Consider the following 17,812-nt stretch of genomic DNA (forward strand, 5'->3'; position numbering starts at 1 on the left):
CACCTTCAACACAAAAAAGGACACCATCGATAATGGTTTACATATGCCAAACCCTTTTCCAATTAACCAACTCTCTCAGATTCTTGCCAACATTTTGTAAAAAGATTGCTCCTCAAATCTGCCAGCCATAGAGGCAACCATGCTAAAATCCCATCATTCCCAGCCTTACAATCAAGTGTAAGCTAAATTTAGTTTACAATCAATTCTAAAGTAATTTATTAGACTAATCTAATTTTCAAAAGTTATCAGTTGGGATGGCTGATCTAGACGATCAACATAACCCTAACAATCATTAATGTTATTAGACTACACATTCAACATAACAATCAACATAACCCTAACAATCATTAATGTTAACAGATTTTCATACATTTCGGTAGCATTTACCATGTTAACATTCCACCATGTTTTTACACAACTGAATGACACATTCAATATAACAATCAAAAAATGAAAGCAAAACCCATAATGCCCAAACCTTAACAAACAATCATAACCCTAATAATCATTTATTGACAAATCATGTTCTACATATTCAAGCCAAAACCAAAATCCCAAATTAAGCTTACACTTGCGATTATGGGTTTACCTTTGCTTCTGGTACCTTTTTTTGCTGCTATTGGACATTGTCGAATCCACACCCGTAGCACCCAGATCTGTTATGCGAGTCCACCCGTAGTTGATGAGAGGATTTGGAAGAGATTAAGGGCTCTAGGAGAGAGTGAGTAGAGAGAGAAGAGATTAAAGGCTCAAATGGAGTCGACTCTGAGAAAAGAAAAAAAAAAAATGATGTCGTTTCAATAATTCGAGAGATTTAGGAAAAAATTTTTCGAGTTACAAAACATTTTTCATTTATAAATTCAAAATTCAAAACATAAGTATAGACTCAAATCATAATTTTAAATTAAACCAAACGAACCTTTCCATCTGTCCAAAAATCGCTCTCATTTTTGTACATTGAATTTGTACTTGCGAGCTAGCTAGCTCATTACGTGACTCCAACAACCCAGCATTTACGACAAATGATATTCGCATCCATGCATGGCGCACGTTTATCTTACCACCACGACCGTCGATTCCATAAAATTCCTTTTGAATGTTACTTTAAACTGATCGAACGGTGAAAGAATAAGGCAGTTGTACTCGTGAGAGTTCAGAGTAAAACAGTTGGTCATCACACAAACAGTGGACCCGCCGAGAAAACCTCACTCAAAGTCACTTCTTTTAAACTCCCGAGGTCATTCTCCAGTGAATACTGGTGGTGGTAGTGTGTACAGTGCGCGCCAACAATCAGTCCCCAGTGTCGAAGCAGATCACACAGCTGCCCCTCCTCTCTCTCTCTCTCTCCACTTGTTATCGATCTTCAAATGCACACTTTGAAATTGAACTATGGCAATGGTTCTCTTTGATTTGCAGCTAATTCATGAGCTTTGAATAACATTGAAGATAAATTTGGATTCGAATCGGATGTGATTTTGAGAATCTTCAGATGGATCAGCCGGCGATGATCAACGGCGATGCGTTTCAGAGTGCGAGTGCGGCGCCGTACAATTTGGCCGAGATCTGGCCGTTTAGAATCAACGGCGGTGAGTCGGGAGGTGCATTGGACTTGATGAAGGTGCGGTTTGGGCAGAGTTTGGATCAATTTGAGAATGCGAGCGTGAATCGCGAAGTTTCTGGCAATGATCCGATGGTTCTGGATCACAGATTGGCTCGAAGTGGCGGTTCGAGGAAGCGGCGTGATGAATCTCCTCCCGAGAATGAGTCCGCCAAGCTTGTCTCGACGAGCATTGGCAATGACATCATCACGGTACTGCGATATATGTATCTTGATATATGCACGTTATGTATTTGTATAAATGTTTACTTTTCTATTTAGCAAGTTTTGTTTTCATTGATTTTAAAGTAGCTCTTTTTTGGTTTGTAAATGATCTTATGTAATAGTGATCTGCTTGGTGATCTATATGGAATGATAAACAAATATTAGAATGAAATAGAATTTTGATTTGGATCATTCATAGTAGTGAATTTCACCTCATTTACGTACTAAAGGGAGTTTAGAAGTCTAACAGTGATGATTTTGGATCAATTGAACAGAACGAGTGTGATGGTAAACGCATTAAGACGGAGAGATCTAGAGATGAGAATTTTGATTACAAAGCTAAAGCCGAAGCAAATTCGAGCAAGCCAACAGAGCAGAACACAAAAACGCATGAGCCACCGAAGCAAGATTACATCCACGTACGAGCAAGAAGGGGCCAAGCTACTGATAGCCATAGTCTAGCAGAAAGAGTAATCTACTTTGATTTGAACCCTTCAACTCTGAAATAATTTTTGAAGCAACCAACTACAATGACAATAATTTATGTACCCAAGTCAATATAATTTCTTTCTAATCATAATTGTGGCACTGAGTTGCTAATTGATGGTTAATTAATCACCAAATTCTAGAACTTCGTACTAGTTTTTCTAATTGAAGTTGTTTGGTGGACAGGCTAGAAGAGAAAAGATAAGCGAGAGAATGAAAATTCTACAAGATCTGGTCCCTGGTTGTAATAAGGTGTGCATTGGCTTTTCTCAAGCTCTATCTTTTAACATTAATATTTGAAGGTTTGTTTATAGTTAAATTTTATACTAAGCTCTCGTTTGGCATGTTGGTTTTTTGGGATTACAAGGCTAAAATAGTCACAAAAAAACAAAATAGGCTAAAAAGCCAACAAGACAAAATATCACATCTAAACCATAATCATTTCATCTTTTCTCTCATAAAAGTTAAAAAAGTCAAAAAGTCTAACCCAGTCTAAAATAGCCAAAAAGTCAAAAAGCCAAAAACCCAACCCATATCCCAAACGAAGCCTAAGTTGGACTTCTTTCTCTCATGTATTGTTGTATTTTAGTAGTTATTTAATCATTTCTAGTCATAGCAAAAACGCATGTCTAAAACTTGCCAAGGCATAAGTTCTAACAAATGTCTAAACCAACCTAGCCGCTTTGAATGAGATTGATTGCTAAAGTAACGCAACTGGGGAGGAGAAACTGCAACCAGACCAATCTCAATGCCGAGAGGGCTCCACAACAGGTGCAAAGAAGAATTAGATTACATTGTTCTTGCAAAATGCTATGTGATTTATTATCTACTTTACAAAAATTAGAGTATTGGTGCTTATGTTTTTGGAGCTATTCTTCCTTTTTTTGGTTTCTCCTCCTCTTATGTTTTTTATTGGCAGAATGTGACCTAAGTCGTTGGGTGACCCTCAGGCGACAAATTTAGGGTCATTGTTCCCTCTAATTCACCGGAATCAGATTTAACATATATTAAAGAACAATAATGACTAGTAATAGAACACACTAATATTGAGTGAGAATCTGCTACTTGTGACTGACTTGTACGATTCTCTGAATCAATAAGAACAATTACTAAGAGTTCCTTTTTTGTAGAAGAGAAAGGTATATACAACTTCTAACTGGACTAGAATTTGCAATCCTAGTTAAACAAGTACGCATTGTAAATAGTAAATCCAAATTTGACTTTAAAAATTGAGCCCTAAGTACTATAGACAAATTCTTCGTGCAAAATGTATCATAAAAGATGTCTTGACTGAACCCTAACTTACTAAATTAATGGTTAATTAAATGGTAAGTTGACAAGATGTTAATTTTTTGGTTTGGTTGCAAATTGATGGGCCTATTTCTAGTTAAAAAAATGCATCAAAGATTGTCGTTACACCTTTAGATTATTAACTTTGTTTTTTTGATAAATTACACCTTTAGACTATTAACATCCCTTGACATGGTAATGGTAGTAACTCTCTTGAGAGCTGTCTATGAACTCAAGGATCATGCCAATGCAATGTTGTATGAAAAAATCCCCCTAAGTGGCTCCAATTCACACAGTGGTCCTCATGGATCTTGTTGTCATCTTCGTGAATCAGGGGTGGGGGGGTTGGATTTACTAACATTTGCCATCTTTATATTCTGCCCTTTCACAGGGGTGGGCGGTTAGATTTACTAACATTTGTCATCTTTATATTCTGCTCACAAGTGCCCTTTCATGACCTTTAAACATCCTTTTATAGTTATTATTATGTTCTCATCTTTTATATTTGTTAGGCTGTAGGGCGATGACAAAGTCAAGACCATTGCTCGTTTGCTTGAAATTTGAGTTCCTCTCTTCCCCCCATTTGTAGTGATTGATGGATCTTTTGCTCTGTTTAAGGTTCACTAATCTGATTTTAAGAGGGACCTTGATGGAGCAATGGGGGAGGGCGTGGGGGATCAAGAGTGATTTCTACTCTTGGTTTTAGGTGATGAGATTGAGGTTTATCATCTTTAATTATTTTCATCTTTTATAACATAAAGTTTCCCATCTTAATATCTTTCGCTTGTATTTTATTTTTTATTTATTTTTATGTGGCTTTGTCATCATTTTTTATTGGCAAAATCAAATGGAAAAAATATCCAAACAAATCATCCTTTTGTATAACAAAAAATAAATTTATAAGTAAAAAAGCAGCAGTTCAAGTGCCTAAAATGGTTTAAGTGCATGTTTGGTTTAGATTATTTGGAATGGTTTAATTAGTTTATTTATTTATTATTATTTATAATTACATTAGTTCAAGTGAAATCCATTTTTTTATTAAATCAACCCATAATCAAAATCAAATGACCACTAAATTTATTCCATCCTGAAATAGCTTGCTCTCAAATTTGTCAAGTATTCCATGAGAATAAAGAGATATGTCTAGCACAATATACAGAGTAATAGACATTAAAGGATCAAAATTTGGTCAGTTAAAAAGCACGGACACGGATACGGATACGTGATATGAAACAGACACACCGACACAAATTTTCAAAAAGTATAGGACATGGGGGATACGCTCAAAACATATATAATTTTTTATATTTATCATATATCACATGTATAAATATATCATTCAAAGATAATAAAAAATGTAATATAATATTAATTTCTATAAATTTACATTGTATCCTAAGTTATTTTTTTAAAATATATAATTAGTTTCATGTTTGTCTAAACACGTGTATCTCCCTCCCAAATGTCTAAAAATTGTCTGAATATAAATTTTAAAAAAAATATTAATAATAATAACAATAGGACACATCTGAATGAGTTTCCGACACTAGTCGAGAAGTCTTCAATGAGTGTTAGTGTCTCTAACATGGACATGCCACCTTCTTAGAAGTATCCATATTTCTTAGTTGGTCTAAGACCTCAGACATGATCTTTGATTTGAGGAAACATTTGATAATATTGCCCTGTTGCATCAAACTTTCATCTCATTTGTTAACCTTAGTAACAAATGGATCGAGCTTAGTAGGCAAAGGAGAGAAAGAAGGTTGGTTTGCTACATAGAAGATCACAAGGTGATTGAAGTGAAGCATGCTTGTCAGTGAAGCATCCCTGTAAATTTTCACAAAAAAAAAAAAAAAAAAAAGAAAAGGGAAAAAAGAAAAAGAAAAGATCAATTCCAAATGTATAAACACCTTAGTTTGTTGCCAAAAGAAAATAAAATACGTTCTTTCACAAGCACGATTCTGTTCATTATTCTTACTCCAGTCGCTGAACTCCTCTTAAAAACTGTATCTGCCTCCATGTTTTCCTCCACAGTGGATTGGACTGCTTGTATAACCGCTTGTATAATCAATTTCATTTAAGCTAAATAGCTAATCGATTGCTTCTAATAAATTTATATGTGGGCTTGTGGTTGTATAATAGTGCGAAGAGGTCCCCTCACTTATTTTATCTCTCTGTTCGAACTTGTGAATCTATACCTATTAACCTCATATTTTTGTCAAAATACTGTTTGTAATTAAGCTTATTTGGATTCAGGTCATTGGCAAAGCATTGGTCCTTGATGAGATAATTAATTATATCCAGTCACTGCAGCATCAGGTTGAGGTACACATGCTTCTCTTCACCATGTTTTACTGCACTATTAAATTCGAGATTGTTCCCTATTGAACTTGAACTTGAACAACAAATTACTGGTTTGAACAACAAATTACTGGTTGTTGTAGTTCTTATCAATGAAGCTTGAAGCGGTTAATTCCAAAGTGAACCCTGGCATTGAAGGATTTCCATCAAAAGACGTAAGTTTTAATTCTCCATTTCTAGCAAGGTATATTGAGGATTTTTTTTTTTTTTTTTTTTTTTTTTTGTGTGTGTTTTGGTTTTGATCAGCAAAGAAAATTAATTATCATTGAGAACAGTAGAGGAAGAGGCAAAAATATCCTCCTCACAACTGACCCAACTTCTAGAAAAAGATTAAGTGGTTGACAAGAACTGACAAAGAGAACATGAAAAGGGAATGGAAAGAAGCTAACAAAACTAAACTAAATCACTCCCATTACAACTCCTCTGTGAACCTATTCCCCGCAATCTTTAATTTTCTTTTTTGTAGTAACCATTGAGAACCATTTTTCGTTGTCCTCGTTCAGTTCAGTCTGCTGTATGTGTGTGTGATCACCAACGCATGCTTGTATTGTGTTTTTCATTTAGATCTCAGTGTCCTCACAACAAGATATATCGAGGATCAGCAACAATGTCATAAGGACACCTTTCTGATACATAAAACTATGCATTATAATTTATATCATTTTCTTTTGCTGAAGAATTCGTTGCCATCATAAATTGGGTGCTATGAATTTGTAGATGGACCGTTCACTAGACTGATTTGTTTAACTATTACCAATTATATTATTGATAAGATGTATACTATATAAACAAGTGCCTGCAACCAAAGGCAGTGGTAGCTTTTGGATCAAGTTTATTTCAATTTGGTAGAACGCAAGTTGATGGATAAGGTTATGGAATTTTTTTTATATGGAGTTTCCTTTCCTCTCTTCTGATTTCATCACGAGTTAATAAACAATATTGTATTTCAGTTTGTTCAACAAACATTCAACACAAATGGAGTGGCGTTTAGTTCACAAGCTACAAGGGACTATGCTAAGGATTCATCGCCAGAATGGTTACATATGCAGATTGGTAGTGGCTTCGAAAGAACAACATAACTTAGATAATCTTCATCATTTGCTAATAAGAGCATTAGGAGGGCATAATTAGTCCTTCAGTGATTGCCAAAAAAATATGTCAACATTTTAATTTCTTTGGGTGTTGAAAATGTATTTTTTTTTTTTTTTTCCTTTTACCTTAAATATCTCACAGCAAGCTTTGTTTTCTATGTGCCAATATTTGAACATATTTCCCAATGAGTGTTACTCTTGTAGGATTGCCTGTTTAGAATTGTAAAGCTTACACATTTGTGTCCGCCTTGTTTAACATTGGGTGTATTAAGAAGGTGAAGGTTCATGCAATAAGAAAGTTGCTAATTTCTATGAGAGTAGATGATATACCTTTATCAAATTGCATATGTCGTAGATGATCTAATATTAACAATGGGTTTCAATTGAACTATTTAACTGCTGTTCCTTTGTGATAAGATTACAATATTTGGTTTTTGGCAGATAGCAATGTTGTGTGAGGGTGAATTTCACACTAGTTGAATCATATTCCTCTGACTGATCAGGGCAAGCTAGGAACCAGGCTTGTGAGACAAAGGGGGTGTTTGGAAAGAAGGTTGGGCTAAAATAACCAACTAAAAAATAAAATAGATTAAAATAGTCAATAAGACAAAATATTACATTCAATCTATAATTATTTCACTCTTTTTCTCACAACCATCAAATTAATTACAAAAATATGCTAATCAACTTCCTAAACATAACGTTGGGTATTTTGGTTTGGTTTTGGGTGAGTAGTTTTTAAAAATTGTTTTGGGAAGAGAGTTTAGAATTTTTTTTGATTTTTTTGGTTGTGATTTTGAAAGTAGTTTTAGAGTTTAGAAGTTTGGAATGATTTGATATTTTGTTATAATTGAGTAGATGTGTATGAGAGAAAAAGTGATTGATTGATTGATAAGTAAGAGAGAGAAAGTGATTTTGGAAATTGTTTTGAAAAATTTACAAACCAAACCAATTTTTTAGAATTTTTTTTTCAAAGTCACTCTACAAATCCAAACCAAACATACCCAACGTTTTTAGTCAGGACACAGGAAAACCACCTATTCTATTAGGCTTTTAATCTCCATGAGGGTAATCTGCTTTCCTATGGAATAGATGATCTTTCCTCATTTGATCTCATCCACTATTTTAGGGCTTTTAGTCATGTGTACTTCGTGGGTGGTTTCCATTAAGCTTAGGCACTAAACCTCTATTAACCACTAATCTAACTTTTAATCCAAAGGTTCAGAATTCATCTAGAATAAGAAAAAGAAATCACAACCCTCCTTTTCAATTATATGCTGGCTGAGCCCGAGCTGCCCCTTATTGTAACAACCGCCCCGGCCTAGCTGACGCGCGCCCTTACATTTTCTTCACTTGTTCTCCTAGCTTACTTGAAGAAGTACAAGTCTTGGGGATAGAGACGAAAACTTCAGAGACATACTTATTATAGTCTAATTCAGGAAATACAAGCTTAAACTTCTTATCTAACTCGTTGAATAAGAAATTCATTAGTACATTGCTTATACAAAAGTAACCTAAGTTAGCACAAGGATTAGTGCAACATTACCTCTTTGATGGATGTGTAAATAGCCAAAAGAGGAAAAGGAAGCTTTGTGAGAGATATAGAGAGACCAACGACCAAAATAGTGGGAAACCCCCCAAAAATATTCAAAACTTCTCTACACTTTGTCTCTTCCACAAGTTCTTCAGGAACAAACTCAATTTATGGTTTCTCCTATGGGTTAGATTCAATTTCAATGATTTTCACTGGTTCCTCATTAGGGTCAAACTCGACCTCACTGTCCTCCATTAGTTCTCCTTCATACGTGTGAGTGTTGCCTTTGAATGACCTTGATATCCTACAAAAGAAATAGGTAACCAACTTAGTCATGGTGAGGAGAGATACAAGGCAAAGGTAAAGTTGTCTAAACATAGAAGGGTACTTGTACTAAATTGTAACACTCCAAAAATTTGAAACATCAGGAGTAAAAAGATAAAAAAAAATAAAAAATAAAAAAATTAAGAGTAATTATTACAAAATTAGAACCATTACCATAAGTTAAAAAACAATGTTGACTCAAAACTTAAATTTATTTAGATACAATCCAAAAGGTAGAACAAATAAACAAACACTAAGTAACTAAGGCACAATAGGGGAAGCTACGCCCACTAGCATCTCTAACTACAAAAATCATTTTGGGAAATAATTTTGAAGGTCTTAAAAACATTTTGGCCAAAATAGGTTTAAGGTAAGGTGTCTACTCTTCATCCAAGGCTCATATTGAAGACATTGAAACAATTTCATCATCGGAAAACTTGGGAAGATGCCCAAGTCGTAGGGTCAGTGAAAATGAGATGTCTACATACAGTTAGAGCAATTTTTAATGGTTCACATTCAAGTCCTAACGATTTGATCCTTGAATATAGGTACGACTGTTGATGGAGGCGTACGGACGTGGTGACTGATGGGGCTTGCATGAAGAGGCGAATATGGTGAAGGGCTGTTCAAAGGAACATATTGGCTACACTGTGGCATAAATGGCGTCTGTCCATATGGAGGGATAACAATGGAAGATGGCTACCCTTCAGCCATCAGAATGGCATCAATGCCACGAAGATACTCCATCTGCTCCCGACAAAGAAGTGGAATGGTTTCATTAACAAACACTTTGTACACACCTTGAGTGGCCTGCAATTGAATGATTAAGAAACGATGTCAATAGGAAGTAAAGAACTGTATGCATTTTGAGGAACAACTTTGAAAGAGGTAGAATTTGGATTGTTCAAAAGTAAGGGATTGAACATGAACCGTATACTGCAACTATAAGTCTGACGGAATGTGGGCAACCTCATTAGCCTCGAGGCCCAATTGCTCCTTCACATGCTCCATGGTCCAGAAGGCCAACAACAGAATCCCATTGACACTAGTGGCAACAAGGTTCATGCCCATTGGAGCATGCTCAAAATATATTATCTAGTAAAATAAAGAAGAAAATACAGATTAATGGTGATACTTCGGGTTGTTCAAGCATAGACAAAATATAGATTAAAATATATACACCTAAAACATAGACACCTCAATTTGGGTTGTTGAATCATTTCATTGGCATCCATATTGGTGGTGATACTTTACCCAGTCATGCATCACATTATAATAACAAAATACTAAGCATGAGAAACCTCTTTAATTCCATAAAACTAAATATGGACTTCAATTACTTTTTACAGATATCCTGTAAGATTCTTAGGAAGTCAATTTTTTGCAGGGTGAGAAGTAATATCATTTCTCAGTGTTAATATTATACTGTTAATATAATACTATATAATACTATATATATATATCATTGTTAATACTATATATGATAGTGTAAATATATTAAATTGACAGAGGCTTTCGGCTGCTTTCGGCGCCTCCTCCTTTCGGCGTCCTTTTTATTATTTTATTCCATTCCATCATCATGATGTCTTGTATCAGAACTCCTATATAATGGAGTCTCTAATTTTGTTTCAAGCAGAGTGTTAATATACAGAAACTTCTTTCAATATTACTCTCTCAATTCTCTCAATTTCTCTTTCATGGTATCAGAGCACAGGTGTGTGTCCTAAGTCTCTGCATCACTACTGCGTACCTCGTCCTTATCTAATACACAGATTGGACAGTACCATCACCTTCGTCTCTTCACGACGAAGCCAACGCCACCAGATTCATCATCATCTGACGCCGCACGCGCCTCCACGCGCCGCCGGAACATTCGGCCACGCGCTCACTCGATTCAGACGCGCTCTACGCGCTCCTACACTGTCCGGTGCTATTGTGCGCCCCGGCTTCATCTGCTAACGTGAGCCGCGTGTTTCTGACGTCAGCCGACGTCAGCCCTAGCTGCTTCCGTGCGCCTGTGCCTCTCGCCTGCTAACGTGCGCCGCGCCACTCTCTGCTAACGTGCGCCGCGCATCAACCTGTTTGACCAGATTCGTTGACTTTTCCTTTTTCGGCCTTTCTGGTCATATTTTTGGTCAGTTCACTCCTTTTCTGACTAATTTCGACCTTCTGAATTCACTGGTAACCTCAGTTTTTTCAGATTCTACCTCATTTGTGCTATTTTTCTCTCATGGATCGCCTAGACTCCACTACTCACCCTATTTCCGCTATTCTTGACGGGACTAATTATGTCCTATGGGCACAAGCTATGTCTGGCTTCCTCAAAGGAAAGAAACTTTGGCGCATCATTACTGGGGATGTGTGCAAACCCGTTCCCGAGAACACAGATTCCGCTGCCACAGACTCCACTGCCAAATATATCGACCGACTGGAAGATTGGGATAGTAAAAACTATCAGATCATCACTTGGTTTCGCAATACTTCTATTACATCTATCAGCCTTCAGTTTGGTCGGTTCCAACTTGATTCTGCTTCCTCTCCTGCCAAAGCCATCTGGGATTTTTTACACGAACGCTATCAGACTACTGGCCTTGCTCACCAATATCAGCTTTTGAGTCATCTTCACGGTATGCGCCAAGAAACCACTCAAACCATTAATGATTTTCTCTCCCAAATGTATTATGCTTGGGATCAGCTCGCTCTTTCTGAACCTCCATGGGACTGTACTAAGGATGCTACCTTGTTTACTACTTACCGTGACCAACAGCGCTTGGTTCAGTTTCTCATGGCTCTCACTCCTCGCTTTGAGCCAGTACGTGCATCTCTCCTTCATCGAACTCCTTTACCCACTCTTGAGCAAGCAATTTCAGAACTGTTGTCCGAGGAAACTCGATTTGGTACTCTCCATCCACATCCTGTGGACTCTGTTCTTGCCACTCCCCAGATTCGAAGTTCTCCTTCCTCACCTTCACCACAAAGGTCCAATGCCTGCAATTACTGTCACAACCGCAATCTTCCATCGGCTCACCTTTTGGTTAATTGTCCAGTTCGTCTTTGTCGGTTTTGTAACAAGACTGGCCCTGGTCATCTCCAACAAGATTGCTTCCGCAATCCCGCCCGTGCCTCTCGCAATGGTCCTTCCACCGGGAATTTTTCTCGCAGCCACTCTCACCGTTCTGGGACTCCGTTTAAACCAATACCTGCTCAACGCACTGCTGCTGCTGCCTCCGAGGATTTACCTTCCTCTGCCTCTATAGACCCTTCCACTCCAGTCTACTCTCAAACCGATGTCGCAGCCATGTTTCAACATTTTTGGCAGAATTCCGGTACTCCTCCATCTACGGCTTTATCTGTCACCGCAGGTAACACTTCTTGGTACTTTGATTCTGCTTGTTGTAATCACATGACCTTTGACCCTACTATTTTTACTCCTCTATCTTCTCCTCCTCATGTTCCTTCTATCCATACTGCTGATGGGTCTCTTCTGTCTGTAAGTCATGTTGGTTCTGTTTCAACCTCTCACTTATCTTTATCCCATGTCTATCTTATGCCTGCTCTTACTTTAAATCTTATCTCCATTAGTCAATTATGTGAACATGGTCTAACTGTTACCTTTTCCCGTACTGGTTGTTTGGTGCAGGACCCTCGGACGGGGCAAACTCTTGGGATAGGCCGTAAGCATGGACGTCTCTACGAACTCATCCATCTTCATGTTCCAGACTCCTCTCAGATCACAGCTCCTACCACTACTACCACTGCTACCACTACTCCTCCTTTATCTCCTTTTCATCTTTGGCATTGTCGTTTAGGCCATCTTTCTGTTGGTCGTTTAAAATCTCTAATTTCCAGTGGTTGTTTAGGTCATGTAAGTTCTGATGTTTTAGATTGTGTGTCCTGTCAACTTGCCAAACAACCTGCTTTGTCGTTTAATAAAAGTGACTCTGTTTCTCTTGCACCATTTGATCTCATTCATTCTGATATTTGGGGACCTTCTCCTACTCCTACTATGGGAGGCGCACGCTATTTTGTTGTTTTTATAGATGATTTTTCCCGTTTTACCTGGTTGTTTCTTATGAAAACTCGCTCTGAGCTCAAACAACTTTATTACAATTTTGCTACAATGGTTAAAACTCAATTTTCTAAAAATATTAAGATTTTTCGCTCCGACAATGCCATGGAATATAAAGATCTTGACTTTCTTTCCTTTCTTCAGAGTCATGGTACTCAACCTCATCGTTCCTGTCCCAGTACGTCTCAACAAAATGGACGTGCTGAACGGAAACATCGACATATCCTTGACACTACTCGAGCTCTCCTACTGTCTTCCTCTTGTCCGGAACATTTTTGGGGCGAGGCAGCTCTCACTGCTGCTTACACTATCAATTGTATCCCAACACCTGTCATTCACAATCACACTCCTTATGAGCGTCTACATGGCACTCGTCCTCCTTACACCAACCTTAGGGTCTTTGGATCTGCCTGTTTTGTTCTTCTCCAACCTCATGAACGTACCAAACTTGAACCACGTTCTCGCCTTTGTTGCTTCTTAGGGTATGGTATTGAACACAAGGGGTATCGTTGTTGGGACCCTCTCTCCCAGCGCCTCCGTATCTCTCGTCATGTAGTCTTTTGGGAACACAAAATGTTCTCCTCTCTCTCTCTCTTCCGTTTGTCCGTTCCCTCACCCTCTCTGTTTTTTACTGACCCTTCCACGGATCTGTTCTCTGATGACCTTCCTCCCTCACCCTTGCCGGCCTCTCCACCGCCCCTGCCGGACTCTCTCGAGACTGCCTTGCCTTCTGGTCTGTCCCAGGCCCCTGCTCGCTCTGATGGTCCTGCTCTTGCTTCCTCGGGATCCTCCTCTCCTGGTGAGTCTCTCCCTCTGGCTCCTCCTGCCTCTACTCGACCACACCGGGTAACTCAACCTTCTACTCGTCTTCGTGACTTTATTGTTGGTTCTACTGCTTTTTCCACTTATGAACCGACCTCCTATCGTGAGGCTCGCTCTAATCCTCTTTGGCAGCAAGCTATGACTGATGAATTGCAGGCTTTAGACAAAACTCACACTTGGGACATTGTTGATCTTCCTCCTGGCAAGACTGCCATTGGTTGCAAATGGGTCTACAAAATCAAAACTTGTTCTGATGGATCTATTGAGCGCTACAAAGCCCGCCTTGTTGCAAAAGGCTTCAACCAAGAATATGGTATTGACTATGAAGAGACGTTTGCTCCTGTTGCTCGTCTCACCTCTGTTCGCAGCCTGATTGCGGTTGCTACCTCCCGACACTGGGATCTTTATCAAATGGACGTGAAAAATGCTTTCCTTAACGGTGTTCTTCTTGAGGAGGTCTACATGCAACCTCCCCCTGGATCTACTTTTCCCCCTCATAAAGTCTGCAAACTTCAGCGTGCTCTATATGGTCTCAAACAAGCTCCGCGCGCTTGGTTTGCCAAGTTCAGCTCCACTATTCATGACTGTGGTTTCACCTCCAGTTCTTATGATACTGCTCTTTTTATCCGCAACACTGCTCAAGGGACCACCTTGCTTCTCCTTTATGTGGATGATATGATTATCACCGGTGACGATCTTGATGGTATTAAATGCCTTAAACAGTTTCTTAGCCGTCATTTCGAGATGAAAGATCTTGGTCCTCTCAGCTATTTCTTGGGTCTTGAAATCTTCCATGATTCCACGGGGTCTTTTCTCTCTCAGGCTAAATATACCTCTGATCTTCTCACCCGTGCTGGTCTTACGGATTGCAAGACTGCCTCCACTCCCCTGGAGTCTCAGAGTCGTCTTACACCTCTTGATGGCACTCTTCTCTCTGATGCTACCCTATATCGTCAGCTGGTTGGCAGCCTTGTCTATCTCACTGTTACTCGTCCTGATATTGCCTATGCCGTTCATATTGTCAGCCAGTTTATGTCAGCTCCTCGTACCCCTCATTATGCCGCCTTAGTTCGTATCCTTCGTTATCTCAAAGGTACCTTGTTTCATGGACTTCATTATTCCGCCCGCTCCTCTCTCCAGCTTCGTGCCTTTTCCGATGCTGATTGGGCTGGGGATCCTACTGACCGGCGCTCTACTACCGGGTTCTGCTTTTTCTTGGGTGATTCTCTTATTTCTTGGCGCAGCAAAAAACAATCTCTTACTGCTCGCTCCAGTACCGAGGCTGAATATCGTGCTCTTGCTGATACTACTCAGGAACTTCTCTGGCTTCGTTGGCTTCTTAATGACATGGGTGTTTCCCCCTCTGGTGCTACTGCCCTCTTTTGTGACAATCAAAGTGCTCTTCAAATTGCTCACAATGATGTTTTTCATGATCGCACCAAACACATTGAGATTGACTGTCATTTTATTCGTCAACACGTCACTCATGGTACTGTCCATCTCCATCCCATCTCCTCTGCTGATCAACCTGCTGATATCTTTACCAAAGCCCATTCTCCTGGTCGCTTCGTTGAACTTGTCTCCAAACTCAAGTTGGTTGATGTTTGTCCTCCTTGAGTTTGAGGGGGGCTGTTAATATTATACTGTTAATATAATACTATATAATACTATATATATATATCATTGTTAATACTATATATGATAGTGTAAATATATTAAATTGACAGAGGCTTTCGGCTGCTTTCGGCGCCTCCTCCTTTCGGCGTCCTTTTTATTATTTTATTCCATTCCATCATCATGATGTCTTGTATCAGAACTCCTATATAATGGAGTCTCTAATTTTGTTTCAAGCAGAGTGTTAATATACAGAAACTTCTTTCAATATTACTCTCTCAATTCTCTCAATTTCTCTTTCACTCAGGAAGAAAATTGCCTTATAATAGCACCCAAAAAAAAAAAAAAAAAAAAAAAAAAACAAGAATGTACGCTTACCTGAGGGAGAAAACACAAAAACAAACCTCAGTATTAGCATAAAACCACAAACAACCAAAGAAAATTTATGTTTTGAAAATCCTAGTGGAAAGAGTGCAGACTATTAAAATATTTTGGTCTATAACAACCTCATTCTTTGCAGCAACTGCTTTGGTCTATAACAACCTCATTGTTTGCGGCAACAACAGTTGCATCAGCAGCCTTCCCTTTAAAGATTGTACATGGTAAATTGTATCACAAGGAGAGATGAACTTATTATAAATTTTAGCATTACTCTTCATACAGAACTGGATTTAGATGTCTATCATTTTCACTTGTATTGTGTTCCTTATGTGTATGGATATTATCTACTAAATGTACAAATGGTTGTTAGCATATGACCCAAACAAATAGAAAAACCATAGCAAAATGCATGACAATTTAGAGTGCACAAACCATCAACAAAAACAGGTAGCCACCAACACTTGAAGTTAAAGACGTTTGTGAGGCGGAGGAACGATTCTTGTACTTTTTAACCTCATTCACCAACCAGTAGAGGATGAATTGGGGCCAATCATACTCGTGAAGCCTGAAAACGTCATCCAAAGCCACATACAATTTGGGTCCAGCAACATCCTTGCTTGAAGGGCACAAAAAACAAACAAGGTTGTACAAGATGCAAGCATGATGAACTACTCGTTGTGCTGGCCAATCTGTATCACCCCAAGTGTGGTCAATGATATGCCCCCTCTGCCTATATAGAACTACCGTTTCAGAGTAGCAAGCACAGCGGGTGAGGGATCAGTTGACATCAGAATTTCTGTATGGCGGAAGCAGAGTATCATACTAACGTCAGAGGGGGTGATAGTCTGGACTCCGCCGGAATGCAACCAGAGAGCGCATGACTCCGGATTGAAACGCTCCAAGATTTGCACCATGAATGCCCGTGGCAACAGATCGGAAGACAGGTGCAGTAGACCTCCATAGTGAATGTTCTTAATGGCAAACTCGTGATCATTGTTAAGTGATGCGTTCACTTTCAAAAGCTTACGAGGAGAGCACCTTGTCAAGATTGCTGGCTAAAATGTGTAATTGAAACGAACTTAGATAATCACCAACCCAAATTTTGTAGAAATGTGTAGAATGGAACGAGTGTATGAAAACAACTATTTTATGTTAGAAAATTATCTAACCACGTAAAATAATTGTATGACTATTTTATGTTAGAAAATGGAATGCATGCAATTTCACCGTTTAAAATTTAAGCATATGTTCACAAATGAGGAATCAAAATGAAATTTTAGTGAAACATATAATTTGTCGTACAACCCCAACCCGACGCCCAATTGCTCTTAAACTAAGTTAATACAGTCTTATATTAAGAGATGGGAGGACCACATTGAAACACGAGTTCAAATTTAATTACTTAATTGTTGTAATTAAAAGATGAAAGGCTAAAGTCAAATTGATGAAAACAATAGAGACTCAAAAGTGAAACTCACTGATTACCAATTTTCTGACTTGGGGGTGTAATAATAAATTTTTTTTTTCATGTATATGGAAAAATGGATAATTGAACACACTCTTCATAAAAAATGAGACATATAGGTACATTATGTTATGCCTGAAAATCGTTCAATATATGTGTAGTCCATTACCAATTGGTTGGTGGTCAAGTGGCGATTGGAGCTTGACTTGGTAGGAAGGACTACGGTTCGATTCCCCGCATCACCAATTGGGAGGGGCTTTGAGTCTAACCATCCAAAACTACGCCCCGAATCCGGATTAGTCGGCCCGAAGGGTCGGATACCGGATGGCTAGGACCAAAAAAAAAAAAAATGTGTAGTCCATTTAATCATTCGGTGCAACAGTACTGTGTCATTAAATTGATGATACATATATGACTCGTGAAGGCCAACCATATTAAATGAAAAGGACTACACACATATTGAATGAAAATCATTTCACTCGGTGCAAAATTGCCAAATTAGTGGTCTCAAATGAGCATGCTAGGGTGTAGGTGCATTATGTTGTGGCCAAAC

At 38.5% G+C, this 17,812-nt stretch overlaps 1 protein-coding gene and 1 long non-coding RNA gene across 3 annotated transcripts; one reads left to right on the forward strand and one right to left on the reverse strand.

Moving 5' to 3' along the window:
• Positions 1–1,163: 1,163 nt before the first annotated feature.
• On the forward strand, positions 1,164–10,042 carry LOC114283721 (transcription factor BHLH094). Of its 2 annotated transcripts, none has more exons than XM_028226598.2 (6): positions 1,164–1,810; positions 2,098–2,292; positions 2,495–2,560; positions 5,855–5,923; positions 6,043–6,114; positions 6,910–7,370. In XM_028226598.2, exons 1-6 carry the CDS (start codon positions 1,490–1,492, stop codon positions 7,036–7,038), a joined length of 852 nt encoding a protein of 283 aa, XP_028082399.1. In that variant the 5' UTR covers positions 1,164–1,489; the 3' UTR covers positions 7,039–7,370. The 2 variants fall into 2 exon arrangements, with proteins under 2 accessions (XP_028082399.1, XP_028082400.1); XM_028226599.2 differs by lacking the exon at positions 6,910–7,370 and adding an exon at positions 9,457–10,042 and having other exon boundaries at positions 1,198–1,810.
• On the reverse strand, positions 8,494–17,420 carry LOC114283722 (uncharacterized). Its single transcript, XR_003636657.2, has 4 exons — positions 16,227–17,420; positions 9,839–10,003; positions 9,397–9,718; positions 8,494–8,888 (listed from the first exon to the last, which is right to left on the reverse strand). It is a non-coding gene; the product is annotated as an uncharacterized LOC114283722 (long non-coding RNA).
• Between the last annotated feature and the right edge of the window lie 392 nt (positions 17,421–17,812).

The sequence above is a fragment of the Camellia sinensis genome, chromosome 11 (genome assembly GCF_055761805.1).
Source record: "Camellia sinensis isolate YWXY chromosome 11, ASM5576180v1, whole genome shotgun sequence".
Taxonomy (NCBI): Eukaryota; Viridiplantae; Streptophyta; class Magnoliopsida; order Ericales; family Theaceae; genus Camellia; species Camellia sinensis.